This window comes from Harpegnathos saltator, unplaced genomic scaffold (genome assembly GCF_003227715.2).
Source record: "Harpegnathos saltator strain DR-91 unplaced genomic scaffold, Hsal_v8.6 scaffold297, whole genome shotgun sequence".
Classification (NCBI taxonomy): domain Eukaryota; kingdom Metazoa; phylum Arthropoda; class Insecta; order Hymenoptera; family Formicidae; genus Harpegnathos; species Harpegnathos saltator.
In genome coordinates this window covers 318,997-340,326 of record NW_020230091.1, presented here as the reverse complement: position 1 = coordinate 340,326, position 21,330 = coordinate 318,997, and the positions used below count along the sequence as shown (strand labels likewise).

Here is a 21,330-nt window from a genome sequence, read left to right as displayed (position 1 = left end):
GAGATATTTTCGTTTTTTTAGCACCACTGTAAAGGTGAATTTTTCTTCTAAAAAATGGTATATAGATTGTATGTAGATTCGGTTTAGTCTGTTTTTAGCTCAGTTTTAATGATAACATGTTTTGTCAAATTCCAAGTAGGCGTAGTTAGCATTGTTACTGACATCTAGAAGTGCACTATAAATGAATAGATTGACAGATATCTGTTATAATTTTATACATTTGAAAGCTTTCTCAGATGTAAAATGTGAAATTAAAAGAATACAGAAATTCAAAATGGCGAATCCAATATGGTGGAGGAAAATCAAGAAATCAACCTATTTTCGTGAAACCTGGTGACCTACAGGTTTTTATGCGGCGAAAAATGAAGGGACGATTGACTATCTAAATAGTGATCTATAAGATATTCTTTTGAAATAGTAAGCTTGACACTCTGAATGATAAACTTCACTCACAAATATAGTAAAGTTTTAGCTCAAAAATGTCAAGCTGAGTATCAGAGTTATGTCATATAGATCACCCTTCATTTTTCTCTGTATAGGTTGCTTATTTCGTGTATGCTTTTAGGATCCTAATCATATTTACCAATAAACAAAAAACGAACGATAAAAAACCGATATAAAGTTCTGATATTTTTTTTTATTATCACTACTTATAGACTCAGTTAAAAAGACTCAAATTTTATTCTTAAAACACTTATAAAAAAGTCGGGCGTTAAAGGGTTAATGAAAATAAACATGATCTCACATTTTTCTGATGTATTAGTACTTACTTTATATATTTTCTATAGTTTTTATATCCTATTGTCCATTTTTAATTATAAACAGATAAACAGATAAAGTTTGAAAAAGCGATTTTTGAGAAAAAATGTAATTTCTTTGGAAAGTATTTATAAAGAAATCAAATTTTACTGAATATTCTCCACATGTCAGAATATGAAATCTATTTTCTCCACAATTCTCTCTCCACGCCAGATTTCTTTTTACAAACAAATTACTTGAACGAATTTTGTAAATCTGACATGAGATTCGCAATTAATGATCTGAAAACATCTTTATATCATATGTTTGATTTATAGTTATTCAGATTTAAAAGTAATTTACCCCTATATGCCATTTTGAATCTTTGAAATCTGATTTGTAATCAGCGACCCAAAAAACATGGAAATGTAAGGTTCCACAGAAATCCATGAAGTAGAAAAAAATATGACGCACAAAAGATTACCATTACGGTATACCGTGTAGCTTTATGATAATGTGGAATAAAATTTATATTATTCAGTTTTACGTGAAATATTATTGAGAAACCATATTGGCTAACATGGTGGTCACCGGTGACCGGCACTGAAACGTAGTCGCGTCTTATTATGTATGTAACCAACTGCACGGAACAAATTAAATAACTAGCAGATAGGGAATCAATTAAACGAGTCAATAAATATACGCATCGCCGATCGCGTCCATTTAACGTATATTTTGTGATTTAAATTTGAATTGAGTGTTGAAATAATCAATGAAGATCAGCGTGGCAGTGAACATGTTAACAAGTTTTTGAAAGCTGAAGTTAAATTGACCATAACGATAATAATATAATTTTATTATGGTTAATCATAGCGAGCATATTTTTTATTATCGCTTAATGGAGGAAGCATTTACATTTTGTTGATTAATATACTAAATATTTTCAATTGTAATTCCGTGAATCCTATTTAGTGTTAATGTCAACATTATCCTATCCCAAATTTTTATTATTCATTAGTGCAAAATATTACTTTAGGCAAGATCAAAATTATAAAAATAATACTGATGTCACACTGATCACAATGAGATTAATTTGCATTGTTTTTTATAAACCTGTCAAAATATTTCATATACTTGGAAATCTCTGAATTTTAAAATAATCATTTATATTGAATTCACACTGGAGATGAATCAATCAATCCTTACTAACAGTTTTCCTTAATTGAAAACCTCAAATTAAGAATTTCTGTCGAAAAATTGATCTGTCCAATAGTAAAGAGGAAAACTGATAAGAAAAGACAGTTTGGGTGCGTTCCATAATACCTTAGATAATAGAGTGAGTTTTTTAATTCATCAATTGATCCATTGCATGAAGCGCAAATACACTGATTATTCATTTTTAATTATTTATAAACACCGAAGCGTCCTTTTATTCATCAATGAATTACATTAATTCGTTCTTATTTACAGCGCTGCATTCATCATATGTCCATCAAATCCATTGGTTTATTTTGCCGATAGACTGATGAAATTCCTAATTGAATATTGTGAGAATAATTTCCTAATTAAAAAATGTTAGTGGTTGTGTGCAAATATTGAAGTGGAAATACAATTAAATTATAATTTAATAAAAAATATGTAATGACTAATTTTCTTCTGATACTTCATCTTTAATAATTAACGACAGTGATAGTGATATAGGTTTATTGTTAATTAAACGTGTTTTTGTGTATGTACAACACAAAAATTGATAACTATTAAAAATAATGCTCTGTATTCAGATTAAACTGTATTCAGATATAGACTCTGAAATACATTTTCGATTATGTACGATTTCAATCGATGTATACTAAATGTACTTTGATTATATATATATATATATATAATATATATATATACGGGGTGCACGACTTATCTGAAAACATTGAAATATCTCGAGAACTATGCATTGGATAAAAAAAAGTGGTTAATGAAAGTTGTTAGTCTCGAAGGGGGACATCCAATGATACCAAACTCGACCTCCCACCCCATCCCCTGGGGGTGGGGGTTGGGGGCAACTTTGAAATCTTAAATGGAAACCCCCATTTTTTATTGCAGATACGGATTCTACGCCACAAAATATGTAAATTTTGTCCGAAACTTTTTTTTGATTCGTGATAGATGGCGCTGTAATCGCAAAAAATTATATTTTCCGCAATTCTCCAGAAATGATCATTGGATTGAGAAATAAAAAATACCTGTTCAATATTTTTAAAGAACATAATAAAAGTTATTCCCCCCATCCTCTCGGGGTAGGGTGGGTGATAACGATCTCAATTGCACTGCCATTTATAATAAGCCGTAGGCATTGCACTGCCTTTTATAATAAGCCGTAGTTCGCCATACACCCACAGTGGCGCGTCGAGCAGTTCCCTCTTCGATTCGGGTTCCCATTTGAGATTTGAACGTTACCACCCACCCTACCCCGAGAGGATGGGGGGGAATAACTTTTATTATGTTCTTTAAAAATATTGAACAGGTATTTTTTATTTCTCAATCCAATGATCATTTCTGGAGAATTGCGGAAAATATAATTTTTTGCGATTACAGCGCCATCTATCACGAATCAAAAAAAAGTTTCGGACAAAATTTACATATTTTGTGGCGTAGAATCCGTATCTGCAATAAAAAATGGGGGTTTCCATTTAAGATTTCAAAGTTGCCCCCAATCCCCACCCCCAGGGGGTGGGGTGGGAGGTCGAGTTTGGTATCATTGGATGTCCCCCTTCGAGACTAACAACTTTCATTAACCACTTTTTTTTATCCAATGCATAGTTCTCGAGATATTTCAATGTCTTCAGATAAATCGTGCACCCTGTATATATATATATATATATTATGTAAAAATAATATGTATATAACAAACAAAATGTTTATAATTTCTGGTATTAATTTTGTATAATTTGCAAAAATATCTTACTCAAGATTTACCAATCTTGATTATATACAGGGTGACACCGGAAAAGGTGGCCAACTTCCGTACCATATTTTATTCTTCAAAGACGAAAAGAAGATCATATAAACATAATTCCGGAAACTCTTCCTTTTCAAGATATAAACACTGTTTTGTTTATGATTGGGTATTGTAGGAATATTTGAAACTTAGTTAACACATATGCTGTGTTGATCAATCTCGATACCAACACCAGTTTTCATGCAACGAGAGAACTGGAATTATTGGAGACTCGCTTATTGGATCAGTTTTTCTTCCATTTACATTCAATGATAGAAATTATACATAATTTTTGACAATTGAACTTTCTACATTATTACAAGATGTACCATTGGCAACATACACTCGAATGTGGCCAATTTTAGTCGAACTGCTAGAGAATACTTCAGTAACAATTACACCAACCGGTGGATTAGCAGAGGAGGACCTGGAGGATTGCTTAGCCTGCACGCTTCCCCGACTTAACTCTTTTAGATTTTTACTTGTGGGGGCATCTTAAAAGTTTACTCTATGATAATAATACTATTGATAATCTAGAAACAATCGAAAACCGGATTATTGTCACATGTGATAAAATTCGGAATACACCAAGAATTGTTGAACGTCTTCGACAGTTTCTGCAACGTCGATGTGAAATGTTTATTATTACAGAAGGAAATCATTTTCAGCAATTTCTTTAAGTAAACTTTAAATATTCCTACAATACTCAATCATACAAAAAAGTGTTTATATCTCGGAAAGGAAGAGTTTCTGGACCTATGTTTATATGATCTTTTTTCCATCCTTAGGAAGAGGAAGAGTAATATGGTACCGAAGTTTGGCCACTTTTTTCGGTGTCACCTTTTTTCGGTATGTGTACTTATTATTGACTTCAGTCGAATTCATTCATCAAACTGTTCTTAAAAACATGCTGTCAGACATATCGAAGACACCATTGTCACTCGTCTGACGAAAATGCGCTGGATTGATGATGAATTAAAACACTTACCCATAATTAGAGAATTTCTTAGATACCCTGCGATTGTGTATTATACTCACAAGATACACTTGCGCGATTTTATCGGAGATCCGCCGGTAAAATGCAACCCTTCCTTCATTAAATTGCGACTTTCTCGAAGGAAAAGCAAGGTTTCCCGGCCTGGTAATTGGTCTTACACGAGCGGCTCCGTTTTTGTCCAGCGTGACTCAGCGAGTCAGCCAGCCGCTGAAAGCGACTCGAGAGATGAAGTCGAGCAGTTTTACCTGCCGCTCGGCCTTGTTAACGAAACGGACGTCCATTTGAAACTATCTTAGCGCGCTTCCGAGAATTTCATTTCGTTCCTACTAATTACTAGAGGCGTTCTATATACTGCCGTCTCTCTCTTTCTCTCTCTCTCTCTCTCTCTCGATTCAGCGTGTTTTCTCCGTAAAACAATACATCGGATGAGCCAGGCACCGCGCCGCACCGCACCGCACCGCACCGCACCGTGCTACGTCGCACAGTGGATCAGAACTTCAGATTCTGTGGACACCGACTAAAATTCTGTTCGGAAACAAAATTTTGTGCAGGAATAAGTTTTAATGAAATTAATTTTCATAAAATATTTTATTTATAATATTTTTGTATACCATTTTGATAATAATAGTATTGTAACGAATATATATAAATATATAATGTTCCTATTCGGTTTCAACAGCTAGCACCACGTGAAGGTAAGGAACAAGCTAGCCTTGGGCAAGTTATATCAAATTTTCTTGCATAAATTCAATTAATAAAATATTTGTTATATATTTTTGAAAATTTTAAGATTAAACAATCTGTATGAAAACACAAGAGAAAATTGCAAGACTAGTGGATTTTGTAAAACAAAATTCGTGAAAACAGCCAAGAATAACAAAACAGCATAAAGGTTCTTCGCAAATCCTTTGATTACGTGTGTATGAATAGAACTGGATTAAAGGACTATTCGAAATTTTGCGATTCTTTTTCAATCCGTTTCAACAGATTGAAAAAAATGTATGTCTTGTTTCTTATCTATGTAACGCTGACTTGAAACCAAACAGGAATATTTAAAATTCAATAAAAAAAAATATTGTTATAAAAATATTATGGAAATATAAACAGAAATTTTACTGAAATTTTCATTACAAATGATTTCTGGGCGAAACTCTGTCTCCGAACCGAATTTTCATTCATGTACAATTGTACATAATAGGTTGGATGGTTTCTATCTACTATACGATGTATAGGAGAAAAGATCGCACGAGATCGCAGCTGAAACTATACGGATTTTTACTATATGAATGATATTTTTAAATCCTATTTAGTAGATCTTGGACAAATATGGACATTCTTTTTAATTATTCAATAAACATATATGAGTTGAGTTACGATTTCGTTCTAATTCATCATAGAGAAAAATGCGTAAAATATAACAAAATCTGGTAACGGATATGATAAAAATGTTCTTGAAGCACCATAGAATTATGTACTATAAGATAGACAAGGATCGATTATTATTTATATAAAAAAATATATATACGGCGAACACAAATGGACGACTTATGCTTAACACATTTTACTTATTACAGAAACTCGAGACTTTAAACGTTTACAGTATCTATATTACTCATTATCTTATGTTTCCTGCATTCGGATCATAATATTAGAACTATTTTACAATACATTCTAGTAGATGAAGTTGTGAAATTCGAACTTTTATTTTTGGCTCGATGTCCACCTCTTTCACCGTTTCGACCCACTGTATGTCGGACCCGTTTCGGCAGCGTGCCTAGTGCGTCCAGCAAACAAACGGGATTGGGAAGTAACGAAGTTACAGTTACAGTTATTTTTTTGGTAACTATAACTTAACTTTGTTCCGTTTTTTCATCTGTAATCGTAACTTAACTGTAACCATAACTTAACTCAGTTACATTTGTTTGATAATTAGTAACTAATTTAATAATTTAACAATATTTACAATTTACAATTTAACAAATTTAATTTAACAATACTTTAATAGTAACTTTATATATTTCAAACTTAAGTTTCTGGCAGACCAGCGCGATAATGCGACGTGCGATGCTTGATATCCAATAAGCATATAATTATTCTGGCTGCATTTGGAAAACGCACTGTTGCGTCATCTATCTTTATCGTTCATTAGATTTAAAACAAAGATAAAATGACGCAATAGCGCTGATAGTCTCTTCTCCGAGCGCAACCTGTATTTTTTTCAAAAAATTGTACGCTTATTGAATATTTTCGTCGCGCGTCGCCAGTCCTTATTTGTTAACATAACCTGCGTTCAGCGTGAAGCGCTGCGTAGTTTCAATTATATAAAAAATTCAAACAATGGATAAAACATCTCAGTCTTTGGAGAAGGATTGTAAAATGCCATGGCCAGTATATGGAGAAATATTTGAGTTGCAGCAAAAATTTGGAAATGGAGAACAATTGGGCATTTCTCTGCAAAATTTGCGCTGGCAAAAAAATTATTCATGCAAGTAGAACTTCAACAGCAAATTTAGAAAACATATGAGTGTAAGTCTTTATTTATAAAATATTAATATGTTTTTTAGTGAAAAAATCCAATTTTTGATGTTAAGATTACCTTTAATATTTTTAATATTTATTATCTTCATCAAATTCATTCACTTTCTTATAACTATTATTAATAGTCTTAAAGAATAAATATGAATTGCTTATTTAAATTAATGAATCTAATTTGTGAAAATTGTATACAATATGAGGAATATAATAATCAACAAACTACTTTTATATAAAATGGAAGGAATTTACACAATGACGAAATTTAAAATAACAGCACAATTATTGTAAAAAAGTAACTAAAAAATAACGACTCGTTACTTTCCAAATAACTATAATTGTAATATATTATTTTTGAGGGTTAGTAACTTAGAACTGTAACTAGTTACTTTTTCAGTGAAAAAACTATAACTGTAACTTAGATACTTTTACAAAATAACTTTCCCAACCCTGCAAATAAAGAAACACACCCTGTGATGTTTGTTGCTGAAAATCGCAATCGTCTGAGAATACGTCACTGTTTCTCAAGCTGGAGATAGTATATTTGCCGAAATTGCTGCGAAAATACAACGCTGAATGTTATAAATAGCGACCTGTGTTTGGTATCGACGTTACGGGCAGATTTCTTTGAGCGAGTAGTCGGAAATATGAAAGATATGTAGCACGCATGCTACTTTTTAAAAGGAAAGGATAGATAAATTTGAATGAAGATAAAAATTTGAATATCCGCGAATGCGAAAATAACGAAAGCTTCGTTTATTTGTAGGTGGATGTGAAATAAGTAACACTTTCTTATTTTCTTTATTTTAAAGCAGCGGAACATAACGTTACTACAGAAATTTCTTGTTGAAGAATAGAAAATGTTGTAATGGAAAATTGGAATTTGAAATATTACTACAAATATTATGTGTGTTGAGGGAAATGTTATTAGAAGAACTATCAAAAAGATTGGAAAAATATTAGAAGAAAATAAGAAAATTGTAGAATAAATTATAAGCAAATTAATAAGAAAAGAACATGGAGAAGATATTTCTTGTTGCATAATCGTTTCTTATCGAAGGAAAATCGATGATAAATCGGAACATTTTTTCATTTTCAGGTTCGCGATCTTGTGGAGGGTTGCACATGCCCTACACAATTTCCGATGATTCGCGTATCCGAGGGCAAATACCGGATCGGCGACACCAAGGTCTTAATCTTCGTCCGGATACTGCGCAGTCACGTGATGGTGCGTGTCGGCGGTGGCTGGGACACTCTCAGCCATTATTTGGACAAACACGATCCGTGTCGATGCAGAACTTGTGAGTATATCGCGCGTCTTCTGCCGAGTCCTTCTGATGAAACCCTAAATCTAAACGAGTCTTTGTGACAATATTTCATCATTCTTTTTTCTCACTTCCTCAGCACATCGCTCGATGATCTCAGCGAAGCTCATTCAAAAGGCCGGCGCGTCCTTCGATTTGGGTAGTGCGCAGGTACATTATGAACGGTGAGTATTCGACTTTCTCCTTTATCTCGACGTATGGTTAACTCATTAAAAGTCGTAATTATTTTATTCACGTCAATTAATTTCATTTTAATTCAGAAAATTGCTGCGTTCATCTCCAAGCAATCTCAGATTATTATTACACGGAAAAAAAGTCTAGTTGGACCAACGTGACATGGTTGGTTAACTGAGTGTTGAGGGAACTAACAGAATAATTATTGTGACATGTCTATATGTATATTTTTCTTATTCTTTAAAATAGAAGTCTGCATGGAAACAATTGCTTACAAAAGAATTGTCGGAATTGTTCCTCATCGATCTTGATGGGCTTTGGATATGTTTAGAACATGAAAAAATATTAGACTTATATTTTTTTAGAGGCGTATCTCAATGTCTAGGAGTTGAAACAACTTCTCGAAAATAACGGATTTTTTTCGTTTTTAGTGAATATTTTCGAAAATATAAGATATATCCAAAAGTTTATGATATTTTACATTCTTTACAATGATATATTTACGTTTTTCGAAAATGTCAAATTTTTTAATTTATCTCCACCTCCACTATTATTAAATTAAAATATTATTACCTATTATTAAATTCAATATAAATTTTTTAATTTACCTTCAGCTCCATCTATATTATTTTTGCAAAATTTAAAAATTTCACAAGGACAAAAATTAAAATGCATAAAATTCCAAATCCATCCATGTATAATAATATTATGTTTCCATAATTCCATTTTTGCAAAAATGGAATGATAAAATTATGCTAAAAGCGTCGCTCAATTAATAAATGTTATTCCCTTTTGTTGCACTGTATTTAATAACTGCCTCTTGTGTATACTTTTTCATACTACAACATGAAAACGGATTAATTCTAATGACAAAATATGCAACGAAACAATCATGTGAGAGTGGAGATGAATGAAATATAATATTATTATATATATATGGAAGGATATATATATATGGTATATTATACTTTTCATGTGTGTCCTCTCTCTTTAATTTCTATCTTTATAAAATTTTTAAATTTTGCAAAAATAATGGAAGGAAAGGTAGAAGTAAAAATTAAACAATTCTCAGAAAGCATGAATATATCATTGCAAAAAAAATAAAATATCATAAAACTTCTGCATAAAATATTTTTTCATATACTTTTTATATTTCGTAGATATCCTTTAAACATGAAAAAATCCATTATTTTCAAGATTTTTTCAATTCCTAAACGTTGAGATACATTGCTAAAAAAATATAAGTGATATATGATAAATAATGAAAATAAATAATATTTTTAGATATTTTACAATATATTTAGAGCTCATCAAAATAAAAAATGGAGGATTGTTTACTTGTTAATGATATCAGTTCAATAGGCAGTTTGAACATAAGTAAATATATTAAAAATTGACTATTGAAAGTAAAATATATTCGAGGGAAGATACAACTTTATTATTAACTGAAATTAAAAACACTGATTGCTATAGGAAAATAGCAGTTATTTTTACGTATCTTACATGCGTGATTGTGAGCATTCGACTTATAAGGAATTAATCTTACAGAGTCCGTCCTACTCTTTCCTACGAGTGAGCATAGTATACGGCGAAATATTTCGGAAACCAAACATTTTTTTCTAAAGTTTTACTTTTTTACTTACTTTAAGTTAGTAAGTAAGTTTTACTTTAAGTTAGTTTTCACTGTTTTTTTATACACTCTATATATAGACAATACATATTTATCAGTTCAGTAAGTGGTGTAGCACGTAAGATTGGCGATTCACGATCCACCCAGGATTTCGAATCTGAGAAGGTTAAACGAGTTTTTATCTTTTTTAATATAACATCTTATTAATTAAATGACTAATTTTCTTTTTCAAGTAAGGTCATTATACACTAATATCTTAGAAAAATGAGTTTAGTTCAAGAAGTAAAAAGATTTCTAGCCGGTAATATATATAAATTTGTATATAATTTTAGTATTGCAATTAAATGTGTCTGGCTGCCTTAATCAGAACACGTATAACCATATTTGTCTGATTACTTTAATCAAAATTATAGATCACTGATATCTCACCAAACAATCTAGTCAACATAATCAGATTTTAGAAATTCTAGTGATTTTTTCCGTGTAGAACTTTTATTGAAGACATAAATATAACTTGAGAATTAGAGAATTACAAACGCTGAAAATAAAATTACGCTTTTTAATCAGGTAATTTTATTTGTTAAAAATTATGTATATGCAATAAATAGGACACTTGCTGTGTAATTACGCATTTGAGATGCATAGCGAGAATAGCACATTGATGACGAGATCGGATTGGATTTTTTTCATGTATCTCTCGCAAATGTCATCCGGTGCGTAAATTTAAATTTAATGGCTTTGGCAACATTGTTTCAACTATGCACGTTTTATCGCGCGACTCCTACAGGATAATAAAATACACGGATACACATACGTAAACACTTGTCGTTATACAGTTAACGGCATCGTTCATAAATACATCAGATTCAATTAGTGGAGTCGCTGCATTTTGTATAAATTCCGGAACACATCTTGTTCAATGGTAGAATTTTCTCATTCGAAAATAAACTCTCATCGGACAAGATAGGGATGCGTTCCGAAACTCACATAAAATATAACGAACAATCGTTCACGATCGCACACTGTAGTAAAGTAATGGATCTAATTATGAGTCATTTAATGTTAGAGTAATTCTCATCATTTTCCAGAAATTTTTCAATTAAAGATTAAAATGAACTATTAATAGCAATATAAATAAGCAACATTTTAGTTTTAAAACAAACTTATATTTTGAATAATTGATCCTTAAAGAAATAATTAGGAATGTTTTTCTACGTAAGTCCTAATTATGTAACAGCAAATTATTTCACATCCCTGTAAGAATCATGTGATGTTCAATTTTAGGTCAGTAAAAAAAATATAAGTCTATGACTTGTAAAATTTTTTAAGGAATACAGATTTTTCATTTTAGGAATCAATTTTACCAAGTGAAATATGCTGTTCGTAACGAGTGATGTATTCCATATTTTTTTCTTTAAATATTAATAATATTTATGAAAGTTATCTTAGCATGTAATAATTATAAAAGGGCTAAGGAAAATAAACAAAATTTTTTCATGATTTTATTACAATGTGTTCTTTTAACCAAGTTTGGTCCAAAATTGGGCTTAATCTATAATCAAGATTTCGTTCATTACTTTCCACGATGAAAGGGCAAATAAATTTGTAACCGTCGATGAGTTCGCTCGTAAATCTTGCCGATCTTTCTCGTGCTCACGAACTTCTGAACGATAGTGTACGCGCTTCGTGACATTTGGTCGCGGGTACGGAAACTGAAAATGCTCCAGCATAGCCAGTCAGAACGAGCCGGTAACGACCGACATCAATTCCGCCGTAACGCCTGGTTGTTGCGTTGTTTCTATCCAGATCACCTCCGAGAACGCGACGGAGTTCCGCGTCGAGCATCGGTTCGTGTGCCGGCACGATGCAGGGCCCGCAATCGGCGCAGCTGCACGCACCCAGAAGCATTTCCAGCAATCGATCGCGATCGCCCACACCTCATCATGCCGGCAGCAAACAGCAGCAGCAGCCGCAGCAACAGTCAAGCGACGAACAGAGAAAGATAAATCGTTCGAGAAGTCCCACGCCACAAAGGAAATTCCTGGCGAGTCCGAATCACCAGGCCGATTTGGGGAAGCAGAGATCAAGGTCGCCGACGCCCAGGGCGAATCTGAGATCGAGAAGCCCGACGTCGCGAGCGGAACTGAAGAGCGGCAGCGCGGTGTCGCCGACGAGTCATGGGAAAGCTCAGGAGAACGGCCGAGTAAGCTGGCGTTTCTTTATTCGTATTTTTAGATTCGTCGAAATAACGAGAGAGTGGAAAGTTGTATTGTACGGAAAATTTGAAGTTGCAAACACTTCCACACGCGCGCGTTTCTAGATCGTGCGTTTCAAGTTGATTGCCCGTGTTGATTTTTGTTGATTGTACGAAAGTTCATGATTGAAGATTATTGAATTACCAGACATGGATAAATGGTGGATAAATAACACTCGGGACGCGTATCTTTTCTGCTTTATTTCATTGGGTTTCTATTGGCTTTGCAGCCGATTTTTCAAATGCTATTCATTGTACGTACTTTATATCTAAATCAATGAGACGCACTAGTGTCATAGTGTTAGTCACTAGTAACTATTACGGCATTCAACATGTTACATTGAATCCTCATATCCGTCTAGGCGACAGCAGAGAGGACTCCGTCAATCATCTGTCAAAACATTCTACGATGCTTTTACGTTGAAATATTTACAGTATCCGTCATCGTTACATCTCAATCATTTCTATTCAAAAAGAAGATTGACGAATTCCTGTTTATCTCTGTCTAGATGGATAGTGAGAATCTAGCTTTAATAAATAAAGGCTAAGAACGCAGTCATAAATTCAAACTTTCTCGTACACCAGACGTCACATATGTGTACCTCAATATTGTAACTGAGACTGTTCGTATAATTTTTAACTTTATTTTAACTTTAATTTTTAACATATTTGATAAAATTCGTGCTTATTATATATATATATATATAAAGTTATTATATATATATATATATACATATTGGGTTGGCAAATAAGTTCGTTCGGTTTTTATTTCAGTGTAAGTTTCATGCGGATTTGCTTTTCTTTTCCCCGCGCTATCGTGCAAGTCGAATACACATTTGAAAGGTCATGTTTCACTGTTTATGTTGTATTGTGTTTGGTTTGGCTAACATCGGTATTGTATGTGCTGCGTAGCTGTGAACATGGAAATAAATAACGTGTATTATCGTCACATTTTGCTCTATTATTTTAAAAAAGGCAAACGAGCTGCGGATGCTCATAAAAAGATATGCCGTGTGTATGGAGATTATGCCTTAACAGAACGCGTATGCCAAAAGTGGTATGCCAATTTCCGTTCTGGAGATTTCGTCGTCAATGATGCGCCCCACTCCGGTCGCTCGACCGAGATTAATTCAAGTGACATTAAAGCTATAATCGAAGTAAATTCATCCCAATCGGCACGAAAGGTTGCTACGACATTAAATATATCCCACACAAACGTAGAAAAGCATTTACGCCAGCTGGGATACGTTTCTCGGCTTAATGTTTGGGTGCCGCATCATTTAACCGAGGCTAATTTAACCACACGCATATCCATCTGCGATTCGCTACGGAAACGCCAAGAAAACGACCCATTTTTGAAACGAATGGTAACGGGTGACGAAAAATGGGTCGTCTGCGATAATGTAACGCATAAAAGATCATGAGGGCACAGCAGCGAACCACTGCAAACAACCTCGAAGGCGGGATTGCATCCGAAGAAAATAATGCTCTCCGTATAGTGAAATTTCAAGGGTGTCATCTATTACGAACTGTTACCGTCAGGAAAAACGATTGATTCAACTGTATACTGTTCGCAATTGACGAAATTGAACCAAACAATCCGCACAAAACGTCCAGAATTGGCAAATCGCAAGGGTGTCGTCTTCCACCACGACAACGCCAGACCTCATACGTCATTGACCACTCGGGACAAATTACTTCAGCTTGGCTGGGATGTTTTGCCTCATCCTCTGTATTCACCGGATTTTGCCCCTTCCGATTATCATTTATTCCGGTTGCTGCAGAACTCTATGAACGGGAAAACCTTCAAGGATGAAGAGGCCGTTAAAAACCACCTGAATTGGTTTTTCGCCGATAAGCTTCAGACGTTTTACGAACGCGGCATAATGAAGTTGGTGGAAAGATGGCTAGAGGTCATCGATAAAGATGGCCAATATATAATTGATTAAAATTTATCTTGTATATCAAAAAATTGTGTTTTATTCTACTCTAAAAAACCGAACGAACTTATTTGCCAACCCAATATATACTTATATATATATATATATATATATATATATAATTATATTAATTATATGTATATATATAAAAAAAATATATATATATAAATGCGTTATTGTTTTAATAAAAATTTGATGTTTTTACATATATATTATATATATATATGTATATATTATATACAGGGTGCACGATTTATCTGAAGACATTGAAATATCTCAAGAACTATGCATTGGATAAAAAAAAGTGGTTAATGAAAGTTGTTAGTCTCGAAGGGGGACATCCAATGATACCAAACTCGACCTCCCACCTCACCCCCTGGGGGTGGGGGTTGGGGGCAACTTTGAAATCTTAAATGGAAACCCCCATTTTTATTGCAGATACGGATTCTACGCCACAAAATACGTAAATTTTGTCCGAAACTTTTTTTTTGATTCGTGATAGATGGCGCTGTAATCGCAAAAAGTTATATTTGCCCGCAATTCTTCAGAAATGATCATTGGATTGAGAAATAAAAAATACCTGTTCAATATTTTTAAAGAACATAATAAAAGTTATTCCCCCCCCCATCCTCTCGGGGTATGGTGGGTGGTAACGTTCAAATCTCAAATGGGAACCCGAATCGAAGAGGGAACTGCTCGACACGCCACTGTGGGTGTATGGCGAACTACGGCTTATTATAAAAGGCAGTGCAATGCTATCTATCACGAATGAAAAAAATTGTTTCAATAAAAATTTCACGTACAATCTAATTCTGCAATGAAAAATGTGGGTCCCCATTTGAGATTTGAACGTTATCACCACGCTACCTCGAGAGGATGGGGGGAATAACTTTTATTATATTTTTTAAAAATATTGAACAGGTATTTTTTATTTCTCAATCCAATGATCATTTCTGGAGAATTGCGGGCAAATATAACTTTTTGCGATTACAGCGCCATTTATCACGAATCAAAAAAAAAGTGTCGGACAAAATTTACGTATTTTGTGGCGTAGAATCCGTATCTGCAATAAAAAATGGGGGTTTCCATTTAAGATTTCAAAGTTGCTCCCAACCCCCACCCCCAGGGGGTGGGGTGGGAGGTCGAGTTTGGTATCATTGGATGTCCCCCTTCGAGACTAACAACTTTCATTAACCACTTTTTTTTATCCAATGCATAGTTCTCGAGATATTTCAATAAATCGTGCACCCTGTATATATATATATTATACAGGGTGTGCCAAAAGAAGCGGGACGGTCGAATATTTCGCGAAATTTACATCGGATCGAAAAATTGAAAAACACGTGTTCAATATTTTTCAAAAATCTATCGAACGACACCAAATACGACCCCCCACCCCCACCCCTGGGGGTGGGGCGGGGGGCAACTTTGAAATCTTAAATGGGAATCTCCATTTTTTATTGCAGATTTGGATTCCTCATGAAGAAATAAGTTACTTTTATTCGGGACATTTTTTTCGAATTGTTGATAGATGGCGCTGTAATCGCAGAAAAACAAATACAGATCAGAAGTCTGCAAACGGTCAAATTTGTCGGGACATACGCTTCGGAACACAAAATTAGTATTTTTGAAAAGGCTATCTAATAATGCTACAGTAGACCGATAGATGGCGCTCTAATTGCAAAAACAATTCTTTCTCGCAAGTGAAAGTATTTCTACAGCTAATATGAGGTTAACGTCTTTCGTTGATTTTGTATCTGACTTTATTAAAAAACTACGTTTAGCATAACCCAGGAACAACGACGTGGACGTAGTAGTTTTTGTTCCCTTCGGGGTGCTTGTTTTTAGTGAGTCCTCTTGCCTCTCACTTATCGGGGTGCTTGTTTTTAGTGAGTCCCCTTGCCTCTCATGATTGCCGCCAATAACTTTACTGTAGTAAATGCTCAAATTGTGCACCGTTTACTTCCTGGCAGTAAGCTAATCGATGGTAAACAGCTTCGATGGAATTTTTTAAGTATTCTGCAGGTATTTGGGCAGCTACATCAATTATTCTTTGACGCAGTTCATCTAAATTTTGAGGTTTCGTTTCGTAAACCCGATTTTTTAAATAACCCCACAAGAAAAAATCAAGTGGAGTTAAATCTGGTGACCTGGCAGGCCATTCGATCGGACCTCTTCGTCCAACCCAACGATCAGGAAAATGTTCATCTAAATAATTACGAACGTTCCGTCCGTAATGAGGTGCAGCACTATCTTGCTGAAACCAAACCTGCTCCAAGTTATCGCCAGCAATCTCCCTTATTGTTGGAATTATTTCATTTCGAAGCATGTTTTCATACCTTTGAGCAATAAGATTACCATCGATAAAGAATGGCCCAATCAAATGATTATTTATTATTCCAGCCCAAACGTTTAATTTCTGTGGGTATTGGGTTTTGCTCTCTCGCATCCAATGTGGATTCTCGTCTGCCCAATACCTGCAATTATGCCGATTACAAGTACCATTCAATTGAAATGTTGCTTCATCTGAGAATACAATGTTGTAAAGAAAGTCTGGATCTTGATCTATTCTAAGTATCATGTCCTCACAAAATTCTAAACGTCGGTCGGGATCATCTTTATTTATCTCATGAACAAGTGTCATTTTGTAAGGATGCAATTTATTACTTTTCAAAATCCTGCGGACTGAAGATGTACCAATTTCTTGAGCTTGGGCAGTTCTACGAAGACTACTGTGAGGATTTTCCGTAAATGATAATAAAACATTCAACGCTTTTTCTTCGTTTGTTGCTGACTTTGGTCTTCCTAATTTAGCTCGATCTTTCATAGAGCCTGTAGCTTCAAATCTTCTAACCGTTCTCTCCACAGTCGATTTGGAGATAGGATCCATTCCAATTCGAAAAGTATCATTGAAAATATCTCTTGCTTCCGAGTATGACCTTTTCCTATCATCCCAGCCTACCATCGTTAGTAATGACATTCTTTCTTGTTCATTAAGATGAGCCACTTTGAAAGAAAAAACACATTTTCAAGTAAAATTTTTCTTTATAGATGAAGGTTCATCTGCTTGAATCAACTTAAACAGTTGAACTAATGTGTCATTTAAAAAGTACCTACCAAATGGATGAAGCAAAAAAATCACAACAAAAATAGTCCACTTTTTGTTTACGTATTTATTAATAAAGAAAAGAACTCTTATCTTGCTGAATATTGTTTACACGAGTATGGAATCACAAACATTTTCATTTCTACTTCAATAGATTAGTTTTCGACAGGTTTATTTTTAATTTGCTTATTGAATAATGGCTGGTAGAGAAGCCGAAAGCTACTACAAGAATACAGTTTATCGTTAATAAAGTGAGGATCGTCAATTTATAATTCTTCGAATGTTTTATTACCTAGTGTATTTTATAGGGGACTCACTAAAAACAAGCACCCCGATAAGCGAGAGGCAAGGGGACTCACTAAAAACAAGCACCCCGATAAGTGAGAGGCAAGGGGACTCACTAAAAACAAGCACCCCGAAGGGAACAAAAACTACTACGTCCACGTCGTTGTTCCTGGGTTATGCTAAACGTAGTTTTTTAATAAAGTCAGATACAAAATCAACGAAAGACGTTAACCTCATATTAGCTGTAGAAATACTTTCACTTGCGAGAAAGAATTGTTTTTGCAATTAGAGCGCCATCTATCGGTCTACTGTAGCATTATTAGATAGCTTTTTCAAAAATACTAATTTTGTGTTCCGAAGCGTATGTCCCGACAAATTTGACCGTTTGCAGACTTCTGATCTGTATTTGTTTTTCTGCGATTACAGCGCCATCTATCAACAATTCGAAAAAAATGTCCCGAATAAAAGTAACTTATTTTTTCATGAGGAATCCAAATCTGCAATAAAAAATGGAGATTCCCATTTAAGATTTCAAAGTTGCCCCCCGCTCCACCCCCAGGGGGTGGGGGTGGGGGGTCGTATTTGGTGTCGTTCGATAGATTTTTGAAAAATATTGAACACGTGTGTTTCAATTTTTCGATCCGATGTAAATTTCGCGAAATATTCGACCGTCCCGCTTCTTTTGGCACACCCTGTATATATATATATATTTATATATATAGCATATATATAAACATCAAATTCCTATCAGAACAATAACGCATCCATACACATGAATAACGCATATATATGTGTATTTCGAAAATGATGCTATCTGTAAACAAAATGATATAATTGTTTTATGTCCTCTTTGAAACTATACAACTCTTGTCTTAAACATTTCTTAGTATTTTTTATATTTTTTGAAATTTCTGCTCATTTGAAATGGGAGCCTATATTGTTCTAATAGAAATTTGATTTTTTTTTTTTTAATAAAAATGTCGAGGCATCGAAAGTTTTCAAGCAATCGCAGGATATTTGGTGAGCTAAACATTGGATGATCTAATAGACAACAAAATTATTTTCTCAATTTTAAATAGACTTGATTCCAACAAAGTTTTAATTTGGTTGCGGAAGCTTAGTTTCCAAGATGTTATGTTGAAGATTAAAGAGTTGCTATAAACAATGACCTTCATATTTTTGCTAAGGAAAAATTTTGCCAAATATTTTTATATAATATAGTATTATTAATATTGTTAATATTGTTAGTATAAAGTTAGTAAAAACAATGGAGGTGGACGAGTTATACGGAATATCATGTGTATGGTATACATATACAATATATATGTATAATAATAATATAAAGTTAAAAATCATAGAAAAGAATCGTAGCAAATAAGATATATACGGCACACACGTGGTTCATAACGAGTTTGTTCTAATCAACTTTAATTATCTTAATTAATTTTAATTATTTTAATTATTCTTCCGGAGTTAACTGATTTCTCGAATATCGCTTTCCGTTAACTTCGATTACGGTACCTCGAAACGTGGTGTCGCTCACGAGGAATCGTTTGCGCTGTTTAAGGACGTCAATAAGAAGCAAGAGCAGCAACAACAGCAGCAGCAGACCAAGCTGTCGGAAGATTTCATGAAGCGTTACATCGTGGAGGGCGGCGTGGCGCGCAGGGCTGTCGAGAAGGACGGCACGCCAAAGTACGAGCCGGCGATTTATAACTACAAGTGTGGCGAGGACTCGAGCAGCAGTCGTAGCCCGACGCCGAGTCCGCCCGCGAACAAGCAGGAGCCCGTCGAGCCTTTCGGCAACGAAGCTCGCCATTGCCAGAAATCGCCTCATGGTGACAGCGAGCACTCGGACAACGGCAGTGAGGTCTCCGACGAAGGTTACCGCAGTCTTGGTGCCGTCCAGTCGTCCATAGCTAATGGTAACTCCGCCAGCGCGCAGAGCTCGCCCACGGTTGCCGATTGTCAAAGTAAGTAGACAGCTTTCCTCAATATCGCGTTTCACGTCACGACTTCACTCTCGTGTAACTTTATTGTAACGTATTAACTCTTTAAAGCATACATTTTTTCCCACATGCAATTTCCGCCGAACTCCCTTATAAAGGGTTTTTCCCACTGAAATACGAATCTAAAGTCGGAAATTAGAATTTTTCAAAATTCAAGATAGCGGATCGAAATGTTCAAAATTAGACTGATCTACATCAAATTGTGTATCTGAAGGTTTTTGGGCTCACTGATTACGAATCTGAAGTCGAAATGGAGAAATTCAAGATGGCGGGTCCAATATGGCGGATCAAATTGTGAAAATTAGACCGATTAATCCCATTAAATTGTCTGCCATCTTGAGTTTCTCAATTTCAACTTTAGATTCGTAATCAGCCACCCCAAAAACTTCCGGAAACACAGTTTGATGTGAATCGGTCTAATTTTCACGATTTCGATCCGCCATCTTGATGTCTGGAAAATTTGTAATTCTGATCTCATAAAGGGTGTCTCAAAATTCACGAAGAATTTTGCACCATTTGTGCGGTAAAATGTTGCCAACGAAAAAAGAAAAACAGCGTGACAGCTGACAGTTTAGAGTTTTTAAACTGACCACGCACAGCGAAGAGAGTTCGTTGAATTATGGAACAACAACAAGTGGATTCTGATTTTTCGAACAAAATCATCTTCAGCGATGAGGCTCATTTTCATCTTGATTATTTGGTTAATCGACAAAATTGTCGCATTTGGGGTTCAGAAAATCTACGAGTGATTGTTGAGAAACAAATGCATCCACAACGTGTCACTGTTTGGTGCGGATTTTGAGACATCATCGGACCATTCTTCGGAAGAAAATGCGGCTGGTCAGGCAATAACAGTTAATGGTGCTCGCTATCGCGACATGATAAACCAGTTTTTTGTGCCTAAATTGCAAGATATGGATGTAGACGATATGTAGTTTCAACAAGACGGTGCCACATGCCATACAGCCCGAGAAACAATTCAATTACTGCATGAGTCATTTCCTGGTCGTGTAATTCCCCGTTTTGGCGATCAGATTTGGCCGCCCAGATCATGCGATTTAACGCCGTTGGACTTTTTTCTCTGGAGTTTTTGGGGTTTTCTTTGGGGTTTTTTGAAGTCTAAGGTTTATGCCAACAAGCCCACGACTACCCACATCTTGAAGGAGGAAATTGAGTGTTGTATCAACGAAATTTAGCCACATTTATGCAAAACGGTCATGGAAAATTTCAACAAAAGAGTGTATATGTGCCAGCAAAGCCGTGGAGGCCATTTACTCGATGTGCTATTCCATACATAACCTTATACTGTATACTTTATGAATCAATAAAAAATTTATAACTTTTAATT

The 21,330-nt window shown here is 34.6% G+C and overlaps 1 protein-coding gene across 2 annotated transcripts in view; it reads left to right on the top strand.

The window, feature by feature from the left end:
• The window catches only part of LOC105185970 (GAS2-like protein pickled eggs), a 205,275-nt gene that overhangs the window by 162,328 nt on the left and 21,617 nt on the right, over nt 1-21,330 (top strand). For both annotated transcript variants that reach the window (XM_025299942.1, XM_011145866.3), the window contains 4 exons: nt 8,359-8,560; nt 8,664-8,748; nt 12,195-12,591; nt 19,541-19,946. In XM_025299942.1, the coding sequence (XP_025155727.1) occupies nt 8,359-8,560; nt 8,664-8,748; nt 12,195-12,591; nt 19,541-19,946 (1,090 nt within the window). The remainder of the gene's footprint in view (nt 1-8,358; nt 8,561-8,663; nt 8,749-12,194; nt 12,592-19,540; nt 19,947-21,330) is intronic.